A 25,218-nucleotide genomic window follows, 5' to 3' on the forward strand; every position below is an offset into this window, starting at 1 on the left:
CCTAATAAAATAACAGGCTTTTGTGATGGAAAAAAAATCAACCAGTACAAACTTTTTAGGAACTGAAACTGGGGGCATACATGTGAACATTTATGCAGCCAGTAAATTCTAGTAAACTTTTATATTCTTGCTATTTTTCCTGAATGTTTGATTGTTTATATGTAATCATTTAACAGTGAGGTGAAAAAAAGTTCTGACATGATTTATCTTGGTTTCATTTTTTATATCACAAAAACTTTTAATTTAAAAAAACGTTACATTTTATTTAATTGACAATATCCATTGTTAAAAACTGGAATTGTGTCATCCACAGACTAATGTCTACTCTGTTGTTTCTCTTTATAAATGTTATTTGGACATGGTTAATGTAGGCCAATTGCCTGTCTAAGCAAAAAAAGTGGAGCAGAGGAGACATACGAGTTGCACTTTCGCCTACTTGGAGAAACACACGCACGTACGCGCGCGCACCACAAATACGCTTTTTTTTTTTAAAAACACGTTGGAGAGAGGTTTGTTACTTAAAGCTGTTAACGATTGATTTTAAGTTTTGGTTTTCTTTATAAAAACATGCGGGACATGTCTAAGCACTAAATGTAGTTACAGTAATGCAAAAAATTCATTCCTATTTTTATTTCTATTAAAATTTATTCAGACGCTTTTTTGAAAGATATGATGGCATATCGCCTGCGTGTACCTATGCGGTTGAGAACGATAATGTAATTAAATCCGAGAAACCTTTAACCGCATCCGTTCATCAATGTGTTCTTATCGGTTTTCTTGGCACGCGCACCCCTCTACTGTAGGAGGACCAACCAGAGAGCATGAGCAGCGTCACCCCACATTAACCGCCATCAGCCCACCGCTCTGCAGCCATTCACGCGTGCACAGCAATGGACCAGTGCCAATAAGCGCGACCTTGCATTTGCGCATGCACGAGTTGGAGGCCCGCTTCAGTCGAAACAGGCACGCGCTTTGAATAATGGCATATACTAATAGAGAACTGGTTAAGACGCTTATCTTCAAATATTATGGTCTTTGTGTTACTGTAATGAATAAAATGATTGTTTTTATTGCTAATAGATGAATCTGCAATTGAAGTATAAGGGTCTAAATCGCTCTTAAATTATGAGCTATATTAAACATAATTCGATGAATAAATGTGAATAATCAACAGGTTAAGGTAAAAAAAAATTATATAAGTTAATTAAGGTATATCGTCTAAAAAACCAGAAAGACATTCATGAATTCTAAATTTTATACGAGTGCATTTAAATGTTTTAAATACTATGATGATAAAGCAAAATCTTTTGGAAAAAATACTCATTTTTCCCAAAATGAGTAAATTATGTTTCGTCTTGTGTAGTCACAAGCTATTTCCGTGCTTGGCACCCTATTTATTGTTACTTGAAAATGTACAGATTTTTAAAACAGATTTCCTGCAAAAAGCCTGCAGGTTTTAAAACGCCCCAGTACCCTCTAACCACGCGGAACTTTGGATCATTCGCCCCGCCCACCATACCTAATACCCCACAGTACCGCCATCGCAGACAGAGAAAGGTCTGTTCATTAAGCCGCATCACTCTGTAGTACAAAACAACTGAAAGTCTAGCCATGTATTTAACTGAAAAGGTAAGAAACAACGATTTGCTTATTGCATGCGTTTTAAGATGTAGTTAGTTGTCGTAGTGAATCGGCTTTGCTACTTCATTTTTTTATTCGAATTATTTATTAGCCAGTAATACAACTTTTTTCCCTAATAGTGGATTTCATGCATAATAGCCTACTGACTGTACACAGTCCAGATTAATAAGTAATAAAAATAATAATACTTAATATGTAATTCAGTTGTGATTATTTAGGCATGTCCCTGGATGAAGATATTTAATGACTTAAAGGGATTTTCTAGCTAATTGGCGTAATCCTATGTAACAATTAAAATCTTTACATTTTCAAATGTACATTTCTACTTGCTTTGAAAGCCATCTTTTATGAATAAATAAATGCATGCCTTCCCTCACCACATTCATAAACCTCCCACTAGGCCTTCCTCTTTTCTTCCTTCCTGGGGACTCCATCTGTCAGCGCTCTCCTACCGATATACCCCATGTCTCTCCTCTACACATGTCTAAACCATCTCAACCGCGCCTCCCTCACCTTGTCTCCAATGTGCGGCCCCTCTAATAAACTTGTTTCTAATCCTGTCCATCCTCGTCACTCACAATGAAAATCTCAATATCTTTAGCTCTGCTAACTCCAGCTCCACCTCCTGTCTTGTAGTCAATGCCACAAATGAATGTTCGCCAACTAAATATAAATAATCTTGATGCATTGCTGAATCTTTTTTCAGGAATTTTAACATTTGCTTTTGCTTTGAAAACAAGTCTTTAGAACTCACAGCCTAAAGTAAAAAAGCACACAATTACATTGCTAAATTCATTACCTAGTGGGCAAATTGATTACAAGCAAAAAACAAAAAAACAAAGCAAACACTTTATTAAGCAAAGTCCATATTTTCATCTAAACATTTTCTGTTCATTAAGTCTTATCATAGTGTATCTCTGACTCTGATTGTTATATTTAGTTTCCAATATAGGATCCACAAACAATGGCACACTTGAAAACTTGTTATAGGATCATGAGCTTCCAGACTTTTATACAATTTAAATTTTCACAGCAAAACACTGTATGTATATATATGTAAATAAAGCATAAAAAAAAATCTGGATCTGGAAAGGATTCTGGATATTCCTTTGGATAGAGTGGGGTTACAAAGTTCATTACCACCTCCTTTTTGTTTGTTCCAACTAAGCCATCCTACCCACCTTTTGTCACCATGTACTTTGTATTGTGCCCAGTCAATGAACAGTGAGGCTCTTAGGAGGACAATGTGGCACTGTTTTAAAATGGCCACTCACAGGACAATTAAGAGACTCTGTGACTTTGTTCTTCTCTCTTTCCATCAATCTCTCTTCTCTCTTTCACAAACATACATATATTAGAAGTGGGCTGTGATCTGTAAAATGAGAAAGGACAAAATGATGTGCATACAACATTATTTTTTTGCTGATTGTGTGAACATTCATTTAGGCAGTTCATTAGAAATAACAAGCTGAACAGATTGAACAAATTTATTTGAGTAATTATTTTAAGTAAAAGAGCACTGTTGGCAAGCATATTTTTGAAAAATGGAAAGACTCAAGAAAACCTATTAGCAAATCCCACACATTTCTTTTCAACTTTTTGTGCATTTCAGAACCATTTCTATACCATTGACAAATGGTTAAACTCTGCAGTGGATAAACTATTTGGAGAGAGAGGTTTGTGATTTTTCTCTCTTTGTATTACCTTTATATTCTTAGTCATTGCAATAGTTTTCAGTCTGACTTCTAATTATTGTTTATTTACCTTTGCTTATTTAGTACATCCACTCAATATTGTCAATTTATATCCACTGCAATATCTTTATCCATAAAAAACTGAGGTATAATTTTTTTCCATGCAAATTAAACCAGAAATGGTTCTGTAGCTTAACATTTTAAGAAGATAGGTGTCAAAGTTTATATAGCCATCTGAGCCATATTAATAAAATAAATCTAAGTGGAATCCCACTTATGATTCTTGTGGTAAATTGTGGCCCAAACCCAAAAAAGATTACATTTAAGATTGTGTTAAAGAATAATTCAAATTTATACTTATTTTCTTAATTTTGAATAGAATTAGACTACAGAGGAATACAAATGTGTCTTGGGTTGTTCATTGGGCATGTCTTGGGTAGACATTCCAGTAATCTAAGAATTCAGGCCACTGTTTAACAATCTCTTGACAAAATACATACTGTTATGTAACCCTATATAATCATTCACATTATTAATACTACTGAATAAAAGCTTTTCTCTATGATTTGTAAAACCATGACTGCTTGTTATTTAAATGCATCCGTGATTTAATGTAGCACACAAACAGTGGAAAGTTAGCGGACAGGATAGAAATAGATTATAATATTGTCTGGACCTGGCAGACTCTTGCAGTTAGGTTAAATCATATAATACAAATACATAGTTTGCAGATGTCAACAGTACAACAGAACTGTGGGAACTTGCAAAACAGATGAAATGCCAGACAACAAAACATGAACAATAAAATATTTTGTCTTTCCAAAAATATGTAAAATATGTAATTTTGTATTTCTGTTTTGTTGTCTGTCAAGTTGTACATAGCAATGTGATTGAAATAACAACAGCTAAATACATTTGTCTTTTTAAATAATGCTGATGCAATTATTTATTAGTATGTGTTTGATGGTAGATCCAAGAGTACGAGGTTGGCTGTTGCTGGACTCCTGCACTCCCACTCTGGTCCTCACCTTCATCTACCTCCTGATAGTCTACTTGGGACCAAAGTACATGAAAAACAAGATGGCGTACTCTCTGAAGAATGTATTGCTATTGTACAACTGCAGTGTCACTATGCTGTCCTTCTATATGCTCGTGGAGGTAAGAGGATAAATAAAACAATAGTACAATTAATATATATTATATACATTTATACATTTTATAAACATATACATATTATATACATTTATTTATACATTATATATTAACTGCATTATATTTATGGATTCAAAAAGTATTCAGACCCCTTTCACTTTTTAAAATTTTGCAGGCTGACCCAATAATCATTCAAATAGATTTTTTTCTTATCTATACTTGGTATCCCATAATGGTGGTGAAAACAGAATTCTAGAAATGTCTGTAAAAAAATGATATTTAAATTAACTAAAATATCACATATGCATACTTGTTTAGACCCTTTACCCAAGACTCTGTTGAACCATTGGTATACAGCCACTTTCAGGTCTCTCCAGAGATGTTCAATAGAGGTTCAAGTCAGGGATCTGGCTGGGCCACTCTTGGACATTCACAGAGCTGTCCCTAAGCCACTACTTTGTTGGCTGTGTGCTTAGGGTTGTTGTCCTTTAGGAAGGTATACCTTCGGCTGTGGACCAGGTTTATATTGAGGAAATCTGTACTTTGCTCCATTTAGCTTTCCCTCAACCTTGACCAGTTGCAGTTTTGATGAATTATGAATTTCTAATCCTTTTTCATCCAATGTTTTTGAATATAAAAAGTAATATTTTTATATTAAATAACATATTTTAGTCAAACCAGTTAAAACATGACTGTTGTCCTTCTGGAAGTTGTCCCATTTTCACACAGGATCAGCAGAGCTCAGTCAGAGTGACCATTGGGTTCTTGGCCCTTTTCCCCCGATTCACACACTTCATGACATGATTTTTCAATTACAAAATCAATTTGAACGGTTGTTGCATTAGGCTGCAACATAAAATTGAAAAGTCTGACTACTTTTCGAATGCACTATATACGTATATATGTGTTATATCTGGTTGTAATTTGATATTTGATGTAGGCTTAAGCATTATTTAATTAATTGGCTGCATTGATAAATAGGTTAATAGGTCCTAATAGTCCTTATACAAGGATCATTGAACAAGACTTCCAGAAATGTGTAATTATGTCAGAAACATTATTAAAATATAAAAAAAAAGAAGACAGTAACACAAGAAGCAATCACAGACAAGCCACCTTAGGACAGATAGCAGATGCAAAGGAAAAGGAGAGAGAGATTTATAATAGAAAAAAAAGAAATTAAGTTCCTTTTCTCCTGCCCTTTTTGGACTTTTAATGTTCATGTTCAACAGTTTTTAGTATCTGAACAAAATGCTTTATTTTTTTGTGCATGTGTTTGTGTGTGTGTGTGTGTGTGTGTGTGTGTGTGTGTGTGTGTGTGTGTGTGTGTGTGTGTGAATTCGGTAGCTTATTTCAGCAACCTGGTCAGCAGGATACAAACTGAAATGTCAAGGGCTGTTTAAATCAGGGGAGGGTGACATCAGGGTAAGTGAGATATATTACAGCTCACATCAGTTTTAAATGCCAATCAGCAAAAAATTTTTACGTTTTGTATATAACTGTATCATGGCATTTCTTTACGAGAAGGTACTCTTATTTGTATAAATAATCTGATTGTTCTTATGGCTGGTATACAGAAAACTAACAATGAACTAGAGTAGTAAAAACCTGTTTATATGTTCAATATCTGTTGTAGAGTACTTGCTATTTTCATAGATATTACAAAAGTGTTACCTAAACAGTTTAGTGTGCTTTAAAAAATATATAAAACAGGAAAATAACTGAAGAATCCAGTTTTATTCAGACAAGAGCAAATAAATGTTTTGTTTTTGCATTGTACCAAAACAAGTGGCATTGTGATTTCACTCTGTTCTTTACCATTATGCTAGCAAATCCTCATTTACCGAATGTTTCAGTGTCTCTTAATGTTTCTGTTTAAATGTGGCTATTTGTATTTTTAGGTTTGAATGCACTGCAAATGCAGTGTGCCTGGATGTAAATAAATGTTCTTAAGTAGTACATCATCCCTTCATATAAACATTTAAATTCTTAATTTAAATCTTAAAAAAACTCAACATACAGCCATTTTTGTCAAAATAGATGCCAAGAAAAGTGAACATGTCAAAACTGTGTCCAAAGGGTCAGTATTTTGTGTGAGCCCCATTGTTATCCAGCACTGCCTTAATACTCCTGGGCATGAAATTCACCTGAGCTGCACAAGTTGTTGCTGGGATCCTCTTCCACTCCTCCATAATGACATCAAGGAGCTGCTGGATGTTAGACACATGGCGCTCTTCCACCTTCCCCTTTAGGATGCCCCACAGGTGCTCAATAGGGTTCAGGTCTGGAAACATACTTGGCCACTTCATCACCTTGTCATTTTGGTGGTGTGTTTGGGGTTGTTATCATGTTGGAAAATTGCTGTATGGACCAATTGTTGCAGTGTAGAGCTTATGGTATGAGCACTGACAAGTAGACCTTCCACTTCTGCAACCACTAAAGCAATGCTGGCAGCACTTATGCTTCTGTTTTTTGAAACCAGTTTTTGCAACTGACACACAGCACGAGGACTCAACTTCTCTGATCGACCTTTGCAAGGCCTGTTCCGAGTTCAACCCATCTTGGGAAACCTCTGTATGTCCCTGGCCCCTATACTGTAACTTAGTTTTAACTTTATTTATTTATTTATTTTCTAATATATAAATTTATTTATTTATTTATGGGCATTGTCTTAAAGCAGCTTTACACAGATAAAGCGGTAATAAGGTTATATTAAAGAATGTGTAAGTTGGCCTATAAGTTAGTTCCTTAAAATTGTTTATTCCTGATGATCAAGCCAGTGGCGATTGTGGCAAAACACCTTGAGATGGTATAAGGAAGAAACCTTAAGAGGAACCAGACTCGAAGTGAAACCATCCTCATCTGGGTGGCACCAAATGTCCATTCAATGTATTTATATTGTTAAGGTGTAGTGAAAGGTGGATGAGGTATTTAGTAATAGGTGGATGAGTATGAGGACAGTGTAACAGCAGTGAAGTGTGCAGTAGGAACGACACTGTTTCAAGGTGGAGGTTGGACTGCATCAAGGATCAGCTCTGAGCCCTTTCCTGTTTGCAGTGGTGATGGACAGGTTGACAGACGAGGTCAGGCAGGGGTCGCCGTGGACTATGCGGATGATATTGTGATTTGTGGTGAAAGTAGGGAGCAGGTTGAGAAGAGACTGGAGAGGTGGAGGTACGTGCTGGAGAAAAGGGGAATAAAAGACAGAGTACATGTGTGTGAATGAGAGGGAGGGCAGTGGAGTGGTGTGGTTGCATGAAGAAGAGGTGGTGAAGGTGGAGGAGTTCAGGTACCTTGAGTCAACGGTGCAAAGTAATGGAGAGTGTGTTAGAGAAGTAAAGAAAAGAGTGCAGGCAGGGTGGAGAAGAATGACAGGAGTGGAGCCGGAGGTAGCAGAGCTGAAGATGTTAAGGTTTACATTGGGAGTGACGAGGATGGACAGGATCAGAAAAGAGTTTATTAGAGGGACAGCGCATGTAGGACATTTTGGAGACAAAGTGAGAGAAGCTGAAAGAAGAAGAAGAAGAAGAAGAAGAAGAGTATAGCTAAAAAGTATGAAAATAAGGTTAAGAATAACATGATAAATCTTATAGGAGTATCTTCTGGTTTAGACACAGAATAACCTGCGGGAAGAAGCTCTATATATATATATATATATATATATATATATATATATATATATATATATATATATATATATATATATATATATATATATATATAAAACATTAGAGATTTGGCAAATTCAGTTTCATCAAGTGCCAAAAGATCAACAAGTTGTTGATCTTTTTTTTTTGCCAGTGCATCAATAAACACAGCAGAAAAACTCAAGTTCAGTTTCAGTAGGAACAGTGTTGTTGAACTCCTTATTTTGCCAGTTCATCAAAGTCTGGAGTAAGTTTTGTTGTGGCAATTCTCTTGATAGAGAGGGGTGTTTGTCAGAAACTGTCGCAGTTTTTAAAGAGTATCAGATTAAGCTCTCTTAAGAGAAGAAGAGAGTATTGCACGCGAACAACGTCAATGGAGCTGAAGTGCGACATCATTAGGGGAAACGTGGGCATTACAGGGGAAAGGTGAATTGAACAATGTTTACCCATACCTATTTTAATAGAATTTGGTCACGTTCGGCAGGCCGGATTAATAAACCCAACGGGCCGTGTGTGGCCCGTGGGCCGTAGTTTGCCCATGTCTGGTTTAAAAACAGTGCCATTGACTAAAAGACAGGAGGTGGAGCTGAAGGTGGCGCAGTTGAAGATGCTGAGATTTTCATTGAGGATAAACAGAATTGGAAACGAGTGTATTAAAATAACAGCAATGAGAGATTTAGATGGTTTGGATTTGTGGTGAGGAGGGACATGGGGTATATTGGTGTAATGCTGAATGCTGAAAATGGAGCCACCAGGAAGGAGGAAAAAAGACCAAGGAGGAGGTTTATGGATGTGGTGAGGAAAAACATGCAGGTATTTGGTTTTGATAGCGGCACACATAGAGGACAGGGTAGTGTGGAGATGGATAATCTGCTGTGGCGACAACTAATGGGAGCATGTCAACAGGCAAACAACACTAAGCACACAGCCAATACAACAGAGGACAAGTCTGGTTTAGGGACAACGCTGTGATTGTCCTAGAATGGCACAGCTGGGGCCTGCACATGAACCTTATTGAACATCTCTGGAGAGACCTTAAAAAGCTGTCCACTGATGGTCCCCATTCAATCTGACCCATCTTGAGAGCATTGGCCATGACGAATGGCAGAAAATCCCCCAATCCTGGTGTGCCAAGCATTTTTCATCATACCGCAAAATACTTGAAACTGTAATTGCTGGCAAACTTCAGTTAAGTACTGAGTAAAGGATCTGAATACTTATGTACATGTAATATAAAAAAAAATTGTCATTTGTATAGTGTGCGAGTAATTCAATTAAATTTAATTTTTTTTTTTGTATAGCGCTTTTAACAATGAACATTGTCTCAAAGCAGCTTTACACAGATAATGTGGTGATTAAAAGTGAATATGTTCTTTATAAGTAAGTTTGTCCCTGGCGAGAAAGCCGGTGGCGACTGTGGCTAGAAAAAACTCCCCGAGACGGCATAAGGAAGAAACCTTGAGAGGAACCAGACTCAAGAGGGAACCCATCCTCATCTGGGTTGCACCGAATGTCCATTTATAGCAGATATATGATGTTGCGGGGTGCAGTGATGATGATCAGATGCGAAAAGTAGTCCTGAGTCGATGTAGCAGACTGTTGACATTAACTACAGTCCAATCCATCCTCAAAAGTGCCCGTTCTTACAAGGCGTTGATGAGAGACCGTCCCAAGCTGCAAAGAGTGGCCTCCAGTCTAACAGAACACTATCCAGAGGCAGGCCTGGATGAAGTGGGAAGAGAGAGAGAGAGAGAGAGAGAGAGAGAGAGAGAGAGAGAGAGAGAGAAGAGGGGTGACAGGAAGAGAAGGATATGGATTATTTAGTGTCTTTATTGTTTATGAAAGTTAATATCAGTGTGCAGTTTGGACTCCGGCAAGACTCGCTATGGCAGCATAACTAAAAGCGAGAACCAGAAGGTAACACCAACATGAGGGATCTCTGGGATAAGAGACGACCCACCACACCACCGTCAACAAACCTAAATGAACGTGTGAGAGTGAGGGGACGACAGCATACAAATATCCCAGTTTACCAAACACTCTATATCCATGCTTCCTCCAGATGCGCCTTTACCTGCGCCTTTACCTAAGAAAAAATATACTGATAAAAGGCTTGACTAAATAAATATGTTTTCAAACCTGTACAAATGAGTACAAACCCGATTCCAAAAAAGTTGGGACACTGTACAAATTGTAAATAAAAAAGGAATGCAATAAATTACAAATCTCATAAACATATATTTTATTAACAATAGAATATAGATAAAATATAGAATGTTAAAAGTGAGACATTTTGAAATGTCATGCCAAATATTGGCTCATTTTGGATTTCATGAGAGCTACACATTCCAAGAAAGTTGGGACAGGAAGCAATAAGAGGCCGGAAAAGTTAAATGTACATATAAGGAACAGCTGAAGGACCACTTTGCAACTTATTAGGTCAATTGGCAACATGATTGGGTATAAAAAGAGCCTCTTAGAGTGGCAGTGTCTCTCAGAAGTCAAGATAGACCGAGGATCACCAATTCCTCCAATGCTGCGGCAAGAAATAGTGGAGCAATATCAGAAAGAAGTTCCTCAGAGAAAAATTGCAAAGAGTTTGAAGTTATCATCATCTACAGTGCATAATATCATCCAAAGATTCAGAGAATCTGAAACAATCTCTGTGCATAAGGGTCAAGGCCTGAAAACCATACTGGAATGCCCGTGATCTTTGGGCCCCTCAAATTTTAAACTTCCACATCATTGCATTCTGTTTTTATTTACAATTTGTACAGTGTCCCAATTTTTTTGGAAACGGGTTTGTATTTTGTATAGTAAATTCACCATATATGCAATAATATATTTAATATTTTGTCATTTTTTAGGTCTCATATAATTTGTGCAATTCAATACTGTTGTCTCTCTGACTATTAGGTAGCAAAAGTGTTGTGGTGGTACTACTTCTCTAAGCTGATTGAGTTTCTTGACACCATCTTCTTCATACTAAGAAAGAAGAACAATCAGATCACCTTCTTGCATGTGTATCACCATGCCTCCATGTTTAACATCTGGTGGTGCGTTCTCAACTGGATTCCCTGTGGACAGAGTAAGTATGCACACATGACCACCACATGCTAGACTGACTGAATAATTGCACAAATGACCAAGAGCTCTGGTGTTCCTAATAAATTGGAAATTTAATAATTAGATTTCTTTCTGACACATGTTTAAGCATGGCCTAAATATTATAGCATTCAAATCTAAGTAAACTCAACTCAACATAATTTAGCTTCCTAATTATGAAGTCTAATGTCTCAAAACATTTGCTTTGGGTTGTTTTAGCCAAGCCTTTTAAGAAAAATGCTTTAATGACTAAAAACAAGTTTAAATAGACACATTTACAAATATACGAAACAAGAAGACCTGAAATGGATCCTTATGTACATTTCTGTGACGTACATGTTGCTCATTTACATCACAGATAGAGTATATAATTAAGTTTTGCAGTAGGTCACAAATCTAGGTAGTCAAAGAATTCCCACATAATGTTAAGAAGTAACCAAAAGCAAAATAGAACTTTAAAAAAAAAAAAGACTAGATAAAGGCTTAAAAGCCAGCAGTGCAAACACACCATAATACTAAACAAGATTGTAACTAAATTGTGTAAATGAGGTGTGCACAAACATGAAATGAAGCAGTCATCAAAGGAAGAATAAAAAACATTGAGAGACACATTGTATATACAGTTTCATAAATCCTTCTTAATTTTTTATCACCACAATGTGTAAAGCTGCTTTGAGACAATGTTCATTGTTAAAAGCGCTATACAAATAAAAATTTATTTAATTGAACTGAAATTCTAAACTATATTTGCCTGATTCCGTTATTTATAAAACTTGTGTTTTCAAGATTAGATTGACTCAGCTGATGTTCTGTCTCGTTTATGTGCAGGTTTCTTTGGACCCACTCTGAACAGCTTCATACATGTGCTAATGTATTCATACTACAGCTTGTCCACCATTCCCTCTATGCACAAGTACTTGTGGTGGAAACGATATCTTACACAGGCCCAGCTGGTCAGTACAATATTGCAGTACAAAACACTTAATGTACAATTGAGTACATGAAAAATTATTTAAATGTTATTTAAGGCCACCTACACTATATTACCAAAAGTATATATTTCCACATGATCACATGTTATGTATACCACACATGATATGTATGGTATGTGTTTTTAGAGCATTACATAACACATTTAGTCCCAGTTTAGGTTGCACACGATGCACTTTATGTGGCTAGGACAACTTACTTTAGTCCTTAGCTCTGCGTTCTGTTATGTAGCTTTATGTTTTTTATGTAGCACCAGAGTTCTGGAGGAACGTGCTCTCATTTCACTGTGTTACAGCGTCATCTATATGTGGTTGATATGACAATAATCTCTTCTTGACTTGAGTTTAGACACAAGGGTGTTAGTAAAGTCAGGTACTGATGTAGTTAAGGTTGAGAATTAATTCCAAATGAATGAATTGAAAAAAAAATAAAATAAATGCATACATTTTCTGTATAAAACAAAACATTTACAATCACTTAAAATTTGTATAGGAAAGTACAGCCTCTTTCAGGAATTTTTTTAAAAGAAGGAATTGTCCAAATGTCAGTTTATAACACATGAACCATAGAAAATTATTTTAGTTTATAGTTTAGTTCTTAGCTTTTTTTTACTAAGTAAGAAGCACTGCTAAACACTGCTAAAGTGAAGCAATGCTAATAATATAGACAAAAACTTTAGGACACCTGACTTTCCTAGCCATTTGTGGTTCATTCCCAATCTGTTACTGCAGTACTGAAGGCACACAATTGTATAGGGGGCCTTTGAATGCAATAGCATGACATTTTCCCTTTACTTGAACTAGGAGACCCCAACCTGTTCCAGCAGGGATCCATTCGAGATCTCCTGCTATAGAGCTCTGACCTAATAAAAAAATGTTATTAGCTCAACCCTAATCGACACCTTTGGGATGAATTGGAATGCTGACTGCACCTCAGGCCTCCTTACCTTAACTACATCAAAATCTGACTTTACTTACACCCTTGTGTTTGAATGAGCACAAATATCCACAAACACACTCCAAAATCTAGTGGAACATCTTCCCAGAACAGTAGAGGGAATTGTAATAGCAAATTGGGACTAAATGTGGAATGCAATGCTCAAAAGGCAATACCATACTTATGAATGGTGTTTGCAAACTTTTGGCCGTATAGTGTATAAAATATGGGGTTCAAACTAAAGTGAGTTAAGAGAATTATGAATCCACCAAAAAAAGAACCAACAGAAAACATCCAGTGCAAGCATAGGTTAGACAATTGGGACCCAAAGCCACTGAAAAACAACAAAACCCACAGAGTTTAAGAACCCATCACTAGTGAGAGCAAGCAATAAGAGGAAATATGCCAATCAAATGCATTCCACAAGCATATGAGCACCATGGAGAAATACCTAGCAGCCTCACAGTCAATCTAGGCCAAGTTTGTGAAGAAAGATTACAATAGGCATTCCAAGTTGGCAAAAAGGCAAACAAGGTGACCTGAGAAACATCCTTGAGTACCTGTTATATACAAGGATGTAAACCAAACTATGCATTTAGGGACACCTTGTATGTGAAGGGCAGAGGCTATTTTTTTCGTGAGTTTATTAGGTAAAGTCCCAAGAAAAAGGAAAGGAGAAGGGTATTAAATAGTTAGTCTAGAGGCAAAAACATGGAGTGAAACAAAGGAAGAAAAAATATTGGCCCAAAGGCATGTAGGAAGAGTTAAAACAGAACCTAGACTGCTTACTAGGTCATGTGCAGAAAGTTTAATGAGAGAATGGTGTGGGCTCCTTATTGTTTCATGACTCCTATGGACAAACAATTAGATTTCTTGCTGATAATTTTGTTTATGTCTCCATGGTCTTTGCTGCTTTCCAGTCCCATATCTAGCTCCTATATCAATAGTTCCTTCCTCATGCACTTTGATGATTTCATGGAGGTCATGAAAAAGGCAAAGGTAGCACTTTACCCCAAATACTGTAGAATCTCTACAAGTGGCTCAAGAACTGCTCTGGAATACTAAATATCCTGTGGATCCAAGAAACCAAACAATAATATCAGGAATGTGTTAAAAAAACAAAATTCTTCTCACTTGTGGGAAGGCAACATTGATATAGGAGCTGATCAAACTAGGGAAGCATGAGAAGGGCATCCTACATGTGGTGTGGTAAGACTTTAACAACATTTCCCCAACATCACATTGATTTTGCCATGGATTTTTCTACATCCCAAAATACATCAGAAACCTCGTGTCTGGCTGCTTTAGGGATCTTTGAATGAGCTTTGCTCATCATAAATTGGCAGCAACTGAAGGCAGGGATTACTGTCTTCCAAATGAGGGGACATCCTTATACTGTTTGCTGCATCTTTTAAGATCATCCTAATTGGTCAGAATAATCCATTAGTTTAACAATCCTAACTAATGACTAATTATGTAATGATTAACTAATAACTAATGACTAATTATATAGTTGCCTAAGCCAACATACATCTCACACTCTGGACTCCCTACATCTATGCACACATAGAATTAATTAACTTGTGTTGAGCCATTTGGCAAAGCAGGCCAAGGCATATTTGAATACCATGACTCCATGCTTGGAGGTCAGATCTCCATGGTTTCTGTAGAGTTGCCCTGCTTTGTTTGGGGGGTGGGGGTTACTGTTATCTGTCCTTAATATACCTTAGTTATTTTTTTTAACCTGATTAACAGAGCAGTCTTAGCAGTGTAGCAGGTATAGTCCACTTACACTAAGATCTTCACTCACTCGCATAAATATAAACTCTTGCTATATATATATCCCAAACGTTGTCAGGGCTGAAATTTGATAATTTTAAGTTGTTTTGGATAAGGGCAACTACCAAATACCTTAAATGTAAAAGTCTTTAGCAGCAAAGCTTTTTAACAGGCAGATGGTGAAAGTATTGCAGAAACAGATGGCCTGTTCAAAAATTGAAAATGTCGTGCTGTTGGTGTCACTAGCTAAGGCCTAGCTAATTTCATGTGCCTTAGTCTACTACAACCAGGGCCCTTTCGGGTTTCTAAGTGGGTGCTTTACTAAGAAGATCAAACCGGTTAGACCTACAAAGCAGAGAGTAGCGGTTTTATAACTAGTGGTTCTACCATTTTCTTCTCACCTCATTTAATTTGCATCTAATTCACATTTTCTGTTATGTCTTGTGATTTTTATTTTTCTGGTGCTGTTATGATGCTCAATATTTTTATTGGTATAGGAGTAATATTTATTTTTACTTCTGACTTTCTGACTATTATTTTACTGTTTCAGCTATCTGTTTTGTCAATACAAAATGACCACAGTGTTTGAAAATAGCATTTTGTGGGTCATCAAAATCAGATATTTATACAGAATTTGAAAAAGATTGATAATTAAAGGCCCAATATTAATATTTTTTTGTTATAAAAGTCAATACATTGTTCATATATTAATATTACCATAATTTCCGGACTATAAAGCGCACCCTTGTATAAGCACCCACTGAATTTTACTAATATTTTTATTTTTACATAAATAAGTCGCATCTTGTGTATAAGCCGCACATCTACACTGAAAATAATAAACTTTACACAGGCTTTATCAAAAGAGAGTGTCTGTTACACGGTGTAACGGGTGAAATATGTTGTGGCTCCTTTAAGAGCAGAGCTTTTAGAAACCTGTCTGTGCTTATATGATTTCATTTGCAACTGGAGTTAGCGAGCCCTCCCTTCACCCTGACTCAACGCGTTACAAAGGCTTGTATCTAAACAGTAGCCTACCAAGAAAGTCATTGTTCACTGTCTTCCTCCTTCCTTTCACAACTACTGTATTTCTCTCGGGAGTTTATCTTTTGGCATCGTCGTGCGTTTAAAAAATCAACACCGGTGGAAGTTTTTCTCCCGAAGCCGTGCAACTTAGAACACAGGTGAGGTGCGTTTTTTCGTTTCGGTTTGGAAATTTCATTGGTCTAATGTTATGGGGTTCAGTTTTTTGGCTTGAAATTTGTGAAACCGGGAAAAACCCAGGAAAAATTCATAAATTAGCCGCTTCGTTGTTTAAGCTGCGGGGTTCAAAACGTGGGAAAAAAGTAGCGGCTTATAGTCCGAAAAATACGGTATGTGGAATGCTGAAATATAATGATTTCAGCTATCCATAAAAGGATAGTGAGTCAGAACACTGTTATATTTTGTAATTGAGGGTCTATTTGAGGTAAACTATGTTTCTATAACTTTGTTTTCTAATTACTTCATTTCATTTTTTTGTTATTTTAATTTAATAGCTCATAAAAGATTAAAGTTTAAAATGACTGACTGTACAAGCTAAACATGGTATGCCATTTTTCATGGTTTTCATTTCAGGTACAGTTTATATTAACTATTACACATACATTAAGTGCATTGATTTTCCCCTGTGGATTTCCTCTGGGCTGCCTATTTTTTCAGTCCAGCTACATGGTTACACTTGTTATCTTGTTCATCAACTTTTACATGCAGGTAAGAAAACAAGTGCTATTTTGTATAATTACCAAAAATTCTAATTAGACATTCAATATATGTAAGTGAATGCAATGCATCATTTACTTAATCCTTTACTTTAATTTCACTACATTTCAGACATACAGAAAAAAGCCAGCCAGAGATGATAAAGCTAGAGAGATGATGAGAAACCTGAATGGCATCTCATCCTGTGTTAATGGTGCCAAACATAAGCTGCACTGATGACAAATAATGGCTCTTCAAAATTATTATTTCATGATGACTAATCTAATAGCAGGGATAATCCTCTTTAATTGTAATAACTGTTTCTTGTGCATTGTATATGTAGTAAGATTTCAAACCTTTTGTTTTTGTTTGTTCCTACCAATCTTCGACATTGTTAAGAACTTTAGGGCTTCACTGTATCTCTGTATAAAATTGGTAGACTTAATAGCTTAGGCATTTGGCATTCATTTCAATAATACATTGAGACCCAGCTACATCACATTATCAGTTGTCATTTAAAAGTACATTTTAGTCTAGATTACTTTAATTCATGATTTATCACTATTTGGTGATTATATACAAAAAACAATTCACAAATTTTTTGCCAGCATTTTAATATTTGTTTGCCACAATATTATAGTGAATAGTAATGGTAAACAAAGACCTAGGGCACTACATTCAGTTAAAGTCCATTATTATTATATTATTACATAAGAAAAAGTTGCTTTTTATGCAGTTTTACTTTTCTTGTATATCTTGTTAATCTTCTGCTGTTGCTGGAAATGTGATTTGTCCCAAAACAAAATGACATAGAATATATTCTCTATTCCAGCAACTTGTACAAAAGCTTGGATGCCATGTTGTGAAAGGAGCATGATTATTTGACCATTTGCCAGAAACTTAAAAAATACAGTGCCTTGCAGAAGTAATCAACATGTCTGATACTGATTTTCAATTCATGTCCTCTTACCAATTCATAAGTTTATCAGTTTTACAAGTCAGTGGCGAAGATGGCATAGAAAAGCCCTGAGATGGCATAGAAAATCCCTGAGAACCAGACTCAAAATTAAACTAATCCTCGTTTGGGTTGACACTGATGTCCATGCATTATAATTTAATCATTGTTGACATTACCAGCTGTTTACAGATAGACAATTGAGTGCAAAACATTTTGCAGCAATTATAGTCTTAAGCAATTGTAACATTGTTTTAACTCTAAGTTTAATTTGAATAATGCATTTGTAAATTGTATAATAAATTCATATATTATGTTATTTAGAAACGCTTAACTGTTCTTTTACTTTGGGTGTAGTGTGCATTTAATGTTTATGACTTGAGAATTTAATCTAAGTGTAATGGTGTCATATGGAATATATATGGAGAATATTCCAGTTATTTTTTAAAGGAATGGCAAATTGTATTTGCAATTGTGTTTTCCATATGTGGACGCATAAATTGTGACATAATCCAAATGCAATTGCAAGTCTTTGCGTTACCCTATGCATTTCGCTTTTGTGAATGCACAGTGAATGCCACATTTTAAATGGAAAAGCAAAGTCCATTTGCAGCTAGATTTTCTGTGTCTTCCGAGTTATGACAGTCATATTTTAATAGCAATATTAATTTCCACATCTGCTTTTTTACTGTCTCTGCATCGCATATTTAGCCTGCCAAATTAAAATTTTATCGCAATCGCTTTTGCATTTGCATTTCCAATGCCTTGCACAGAAAACTGTCAATTAAGTGTCAGGATGGGTAATTTATTATTGGACATGTTTGTATTGGGAAGTGCCACCACTCACAGTCAACAGCCAAGAGGGGAAATGTTTTGAACAATGGAGGTAGTCTGTGAAATTGTGGAGAGCATTAAGACACAGGAAATACATTTGCAAATAGACTGGTGATTCATTCTTACAATTTGGATAAACCTGATGCCTATGATGATGTTCATCTTTGCAGTTTTTGGTAAGCTTAACATTGTAACAAAAGTAAAATCCAGCTGATACAAATAAGCATGCATTTATTGTCATTTTAACCTTACACTGTAGCACTTGGTGAGGAGTATTGGGAACTAGGCTTTCCTTAGCATTCTCAGGAAGTAGAGATGCTGCTGTGCTTGAGCTGGTGTTAAGGGGCTAAGTGAGGTTCTCTGCCTTGGGAACACCAAGAAATTTGGTATCAGCATCTCTATAGAGGTGCTGATCATGTTTAGTAGAGTTGTTGCTCTGTGCCCGACAATCATCACTTTTGTCTCACTTTATATTCAGAGAATATGTTTGTTGACTTTACATCAGAGATGGCAAAAGAACGCACTTCCTTTACTCAAGTAAAAGTACAGATACTTATGTTTTGAAAGACTGGTAAAAGTAAAAATACTGTGTCATGTGTCATGCTGGTAACTGGACCTCAAATCATATTAATATATTAATTAAAAAAAAAAAAGTTACCAAATAAATTAATCAATATAGAAGAATTTGACTTCATTACTTCCCATCTCTGCTTTATACCAGTATGTTTACCTGTGCACTTCTCAGTATGCCGACTTGTATTTTGCAATTGACCTCTAAACATTGGTAAATTTTTTAATGTACACTGTACATTGTAGCTGCCAGTAATTTACTGTTAATTTATTCATTGTTATGTATTGTACAGCATTTTACTGTAAAAAAGAACTCTAAATTAAAACTCAAGCTAACTCATTTTATTTGCAGAAACTGACTGCACTTAAATTGGCCAACTGTCCTTTGTTTATAAACTAATATTTATAATGTTTAAGTAATGTGAGCATATTAGTACTTGAGTGCACAAAGAAAAACTTAACTAAATAATTTACTTATTATGCAATGTTACACTCCCTTTTTAAGTCTAGAGTAGGGACTGTACATAAGGTGTTTATGCTATGTGTTAGATTTTTATCATGCCCAAACGAAACTTGGAGAGATTTTCCATACCACCTGTGATGCTCCGTAGTGCCTTTCTGAATTCAGGGAAGGAGAAATACACAGCACACAGAATGTGGCAAAATGTTCCTCTTCCTTTATTGCAGGCGGCAGACACGTATTTATACACACAGGATGATACAGTCCACACACACACACACACGAACACGCACACACATATTGGGGAGAAAGCTGACCTAAAGTGTTTTCCTGTTTAGACAAGAAGACATACCAGCCCAGATAAGACTCTCTGTTTACCTTACAGACTAACATCGTAAATACCTTATAGACACTGAACGGACAAAGGAATGTGTGTGAGATAGTGTGAAAACAGTTTTAACACTAACAATGGCCACTTTAAATCACTTTATGATTTAGCATCACACACCAAAACATATGATGTTCATCCTGGGAACAGAACCTGTGACATAAACTGCGAATGAAAAGATAAAGACAAACAAAAACATACAGATTCCATTTCATTCTTTCCATACATGCAAATAATCCTTCATTATCACCACTCAAATCGAGGCCTTTATGGCCTGTCTTCATCAAACAAGGCAACATACATAGTACAATTCCAACAATCAATACAATAATCATTCCTAAAACAAAATAGTGTTCAACACTCGTAAACAAATTCTTAATCTTTTCCAAAAACTTTGTTCAGCAGTTGTTTCACGTTCTCCAAGACATCAAGAGACCATTTTTTCTCAGTGCTTGTTCAGTATATCTATAATCAGTAATATAAGGTATACATAACAGTTTCTTCTCTGAATAATGTATTCAAAGAGAATAAAAAAATCTCTAGTTACAGTCTAGTTAGAGTCTAGTTACATCTATGCACATATAGTTATAGAATATAAGACCTAGAGCGGGTATCAGGATAAGCTAAACTAAACAGTCAAGTGAGTTTGATCTTCACCCCGGAGGTGGCCCCCTTTCTACTAAAAAGAAAAGATATTTCCGTGGGCTCTCAACTGTTTCAGCCCTGAATACTCACTTAGGTAGGCTTCTTAGGCCAACAGACCAATTAATGCATAGATTAAGTGGGTGCTGTTTTGATCCTGCTTGCGCATATCCACTGTGGCTGATAATCAGTCAGAACTCCAGTTCTGGTTACAGCTAGAACAGTCGCTGGACCCAGATACTTCGGTTCACCGACCTTGATGGGCTTTAGACTTCTTATGAGGACCTGCTGATTAGGCACAAAAGGAAGAGGAAGAGTTAGTGAAACATCAGCACTGATAGAATTAAATTTCTCAACCAGGGCAGAAACGTAGTCGTCCACCATCACTTCCAGGTTACCTAAGAAAGAAATGCCAGTGCGTCTCCTGACCCATAGGGTCATGAAAGGTTAGAACATAAAATGCTAAAAGGATTATTTTTGTTAGAGATAGGGTTAGTTTTGTTAAAGATAGGGTTATTTTAATTTCTGTGAGTACTACCGGGAGAACAACAGTCCAATTTTCGCCTGTTTTAATGCAGGCTTTAGTAATACGTTCCTTAATGGATCTGTTTGTTCTCTCTACCACTCCAGATGACTGTGGGTGATAGGGAATATTAAAATAACAATCAATTGCTAAACTTTTAGACAAAAGTTGTCTTACCTTCGAAGCAAAAGGTGTGCTGTTATCAATTTCAATCACACTAGGAATACCAAACCTAGAGATGATCTCTTTTGTTAATATTTTGATAACCGTTTTAACATTCATTCTCTGTCGCACATGCAAATGCTTCTGGCCACTTAGTGAATCTGTCAACTATAACCAACAGGTATCTCAAATTTCCTACAGGTGGCATATGTGTAAAATCTATGGCCACTTTGGCAGGGAGTTGAACAGCTTTTAAAAGTCGCCTAGCAGATTAAAATGTGCTATGGGCTTTCCACCAGCTGTTTTAAAGTCTCTTTGCTTCCATGTTTCAGCAAAATCATGCACAACACCATAAGCATACTTAGAATCAGTGTATAAAGTCACTACTTTACCTTCAGACAAGTGACATGCTCTTGTAAGTGCAACCAATTCTGCAGCTTATGCTGATGTGTATGGTAATGATTTAGCTTCAACTATTACATCAGGTAATCTTACAACCGCATATCCACATAAATACACACTAGAAGGTTCTGAATATGAACAGCTACTTATAGACAATCCCCCTCTTCCAGGGCCGTATTTAAAAGATCGGGCCTACAAGAGGTCTCACGTTCAATTTGTCTAAGGCAATCATGTGCGTCATCAAAACCAACTAAGTCAATATCGTCTAGTAGATCACGCAGCGCCACTACAGCTGAATGCGGCTGAGAAGAAGGCTTAATAGTTACGATTTCCGTTACCAAGAGTGTAGTTTCATAACCAGATCTACGTTGTGCTGTCACATTTTGTTTGTCGAGGTTGTATAAATTAGCTGTTACCTGATTTGAGGTGTACAGTATCAAAGGATGTGACAGCACCGTTTTCTCAGCATCCCCAACCATCAGAGCCGCAGCAGCCACCGCACGTAAGCACGAGGGCAACCCTTGTGCTACATTTTCTAAAGATTTGGAAAGATACGCAACAGGGCGATATCTGTCACTGTGTTCCTGGGCTAGGATCCCCGCAGCCGTCCACATTCGTGCACATAAAGGTGAAAAGGCTTAGCATAATTCGGAAGACCCAGAGCTGGAGCAGACTGTATAGCCTTCTTGAGGGCAGCGAAACTGTTAGTCATTTCATGAGTCCGCAGAATGAGATGTGATGGAGGAGCTCTGTGATCAATAGCACTACGCAAAACTTTATCATGCTGTGCGCAGTCAGGGATCCATGCTCGGCAGTAGTTCATCAGTCCCAATAAGCTCTGCATCTGTTTCACAGTCAGAGGCCTTGAAAACCTAGTCACGAGCTGTACTCGGTCCTGTGACAAGGATGTCATCTGCGTATTGAAGAATGCAGGTTGTTTACGGCAGGTGTATATCAGCCAAAGTTCAGTGCACTACGGCTGGCGAGTCAACAAAGCCTTGAGGAAGACGTGTCCAGGTGAATTGACGTCTACTATAGGTAAAAGCGAAAAGCGGCTGCGTCTCTGAGGACAAAGGGACACAGTAAAAAATCCGTGAGTCGCTGGTATAGAGTTTACAATGGTAGCTACATCTGGCAGCAAAGAAGCTAACGGAATAACTAATTTATTAATCTCACGTAAATCTTGTGTTAGCCTCCAGCATTTTTTATCTGCCTTTAAGACAGGATTAATCGGTGTGTTATACGGTGAATGTGTCTCGATCAAAACACCCTGTGACAATAAATTGTCAATAACTGGAGCAATGCCAACATTCTTCTCTTTCGACAATGGATATTGTTTAACAAAAATCGGACGGTGTGTTTTCATGAGTGTATGATACGGTTTTACCTGGATTAAACCTGCCTCGTCTTTGTGAGAGGCCCATAATTTAGGGTTAACTTAACCTGGAGCATAGCAGAAACCTCTAGCAGCATCTAAATCTCTAGGAAAAAGTATCTAGATGTGACACAATTTCACTCCATAATGCCAAATGGTCTAAATAAGGATTAGTCCAAAAACCAGCACAATTCCTTTACATAAAATCTTTGGGATTTTCTTCCGGCAGTAAGCGAGAAATGTTATGACCCATCATCTTTACACAGAACAAAGAAAAGACACACAACACTTAAAATTCAGACAATACACACAACACATAACACTCAGACAATACAGCTGCGCAGGCACCAGGGAGATCGCAGTCTTTAGACAAAAAAGGTAATCCAGTCTCTCCAATTGGATCACAAATTTTGTAAGTTAGGAGAAAAAAATAGACTTTAAAGCCAAAACAAGATTTGAAAAATCTTTGTCTTTTTAAAATGTCCGTTTTTCTTTAGTTCCTTTTCTCTTTTATCACTTTTTTTTTTTTCATAAAACAATAAATTTTTCATTTATCAATTTTTTTCAGGCATATAAAAATTATCGTGGATTCTTTTGGATACTTCATACAATATCAACTATATTAGACAGACCGTAAAAAACGTCTTCTAATCTTGCATCTTACATCTAAGGTGAGGAGAAAAAAAAATGTTGCGACAAAATCATCCCACCAAAGGACATTATCATTAATTAAACAATTAATGCATAACCAAGACACGAACACACATGCAGCCCTATTAGCTGGCAAACGGGACAATCCCCGCAAACAAGATTTTTATCATGCCCAAACGAAACTTGGAGAGATTTTCCATACGACCTGTGATGCTCCGTAGTGCCTTTCTGAATTCAGGGAAGGAGAAATACACAGCACACAGAATGTGGCAAAATGTTCCTCTTCCTTTATTGCAGGTGGCAGACACGTATTTATACACACAGGATAATACAGTCCACACACACACACACACGAACATGCACACACATATTGGGGAGAAAGCTGACCTAAAGTGTTTTCCTGTTCAAAAAAGAGGACATACCAGCCCAGATAAGACTCTCTGTTTACCTTACAGACTAACATCGTAAATACCTTATAGACACTGAACGGACAAAGGAATGTGTGTGAGATAGTGTGAAAACAGTTTTAACACTAACACTATGATAGTTGGATGATAGGACATAAATAAGACCCAGTTCTAGTTTTTGTTTCAATTTATTTTCCTGTGTATAATACAAATTTACATGAGTTACAGATGGGACATTATATTATTTGAATATCAGAGTTGGACTTAGTGGTGGTGCCAAAACAAAGAACATAACAAAACAACTTCCCTTTCTATGCACATCCTAACCTGTTCAAAATAAATACAGTGCGTGACACTCACTGTGTCTAAACAGAAAACTTCTACAAGGGGTACGTAGAGGCATGCCCAACCTACCTGTCCACATGGCACATTCAAAACTGGTAGTAACAGCAGGTTAGCTGGATTGGTGTAAGTTTAAGTGCAAAGGTATATACAAAAGGATAAGTTATTGCTATTCACCAAGGGGGTAATCCTCCTTTAATCCTCAAAGCCAGACTCTTTGGTGACGTCTGCTTTTTGCGAGGGGTGTGGCAAATCCCCTATAATGCCCAGATGAAAGGAATCACCACCTGCAATTAAGGAAAGTCAAGACCACAGAGAGACAGAGGGCAAAAAGAGAGGCAAAACTATATGTGCCTTTGGGGCATGTAACATGCAAAATCTTTAAAACTATCAATTTAAGTCAAATCTCTTGCAGATAGCAGCACACATTCATATGCCATTGCATTAGCATAGAGAGTCTCACTGCATCAGTAACTACACAGTAAATGCCTTTAAATAAAATAACATGCAGCATAATATCAATATGTTTCTGTCCGTTCTTGACTTAAACACATTAGGCCCTTAGATAATGATAATTACCATCAATCGTTAACCAAAACCATGTAAATACAATTTCTTGTCATACCTTTTCTCAAATGTGCTTTACAAACACAATTAAAACAGCCAGAGAAAACCAATTTTAAAAAGAGTCAAGGGTCACGAGCCCAACTAATGCACCCACTGATATCCAAAATTGTGAGGTCAAACGAGGTCATTTTCAAACACATATAATCCTCTGTTAAGTCTCAAAGAATATTTGTCATATATCTACAAAACAAAGTCA

At 36.6% G+C, this 25,218-nt stretch overlaps 1 protein-coding gene across 1 annotated transcript; it reads left to right on the forward strand.

Moving 5' to 3' along the window:
- The first annotated feature begins 1,497 nt into the window (after window positions 1–1,497).
- elovl2 (ELOVL fatty acid elongase 2) lies at window positions 1,498–17,966 on the forward strand. Its single transcript, XM_083530044.1, has 8 exons — window positions 1,498–1,629; window positions 3,254–3,317; window positions 4,306–4,493; window positions 5,835–5,912; window positions 11,051–11,222; window positions 12,068–12,192; window positions 16,562–16,696; window positions 16,817–17,966. The coding sequence occupies exons 1-8, from the start codon at window positions 1,612–1,614 to the stop codon at window positions 16,919–16,921; spliced, it is 885 nt and encodes a 294-aa protein (XP_083386170.1). The 5' UTR covers window positions 1,498–1,611; the 3' UTR covers window positions 16,922–17,966.
- Window positions 17,967–25,218: the final 7,252 nt, after the last annotated feature.

This window comes from Silurus aristotelis (genome assembly GCF_946808225.1).
Source record: "Silurus aristotelis genome assembly, chromosome: 25".
In the NCBI taxonomy this organism is placed as follows: domain Eukaryota; kingdom Metazoa; phylum Chordata; class Actinopteri; order Siluriformes; family Siluridae; genus Silurus; species Silurus aristotelis.

Bases quoted from the DNA above. Each gene is read 5' to 3' on its own strand.
- elovl2 (XM_083530044.1), top strand. The intron at 5,913-11,050 runs GTAAGTGAGATA...TCTGACTATTAG, and splicing joins CAGGGGAGGGTGACATCAGG to GTAGCAAAAGTGTTGTGGTG. The intron at 16,697-16,816 runs GTAAGAAAACAA...ACTACATTTCAG, and splicing joins TCATCAACTTTTACATGCAG to ACATACAGAAAAAAGCCAGC.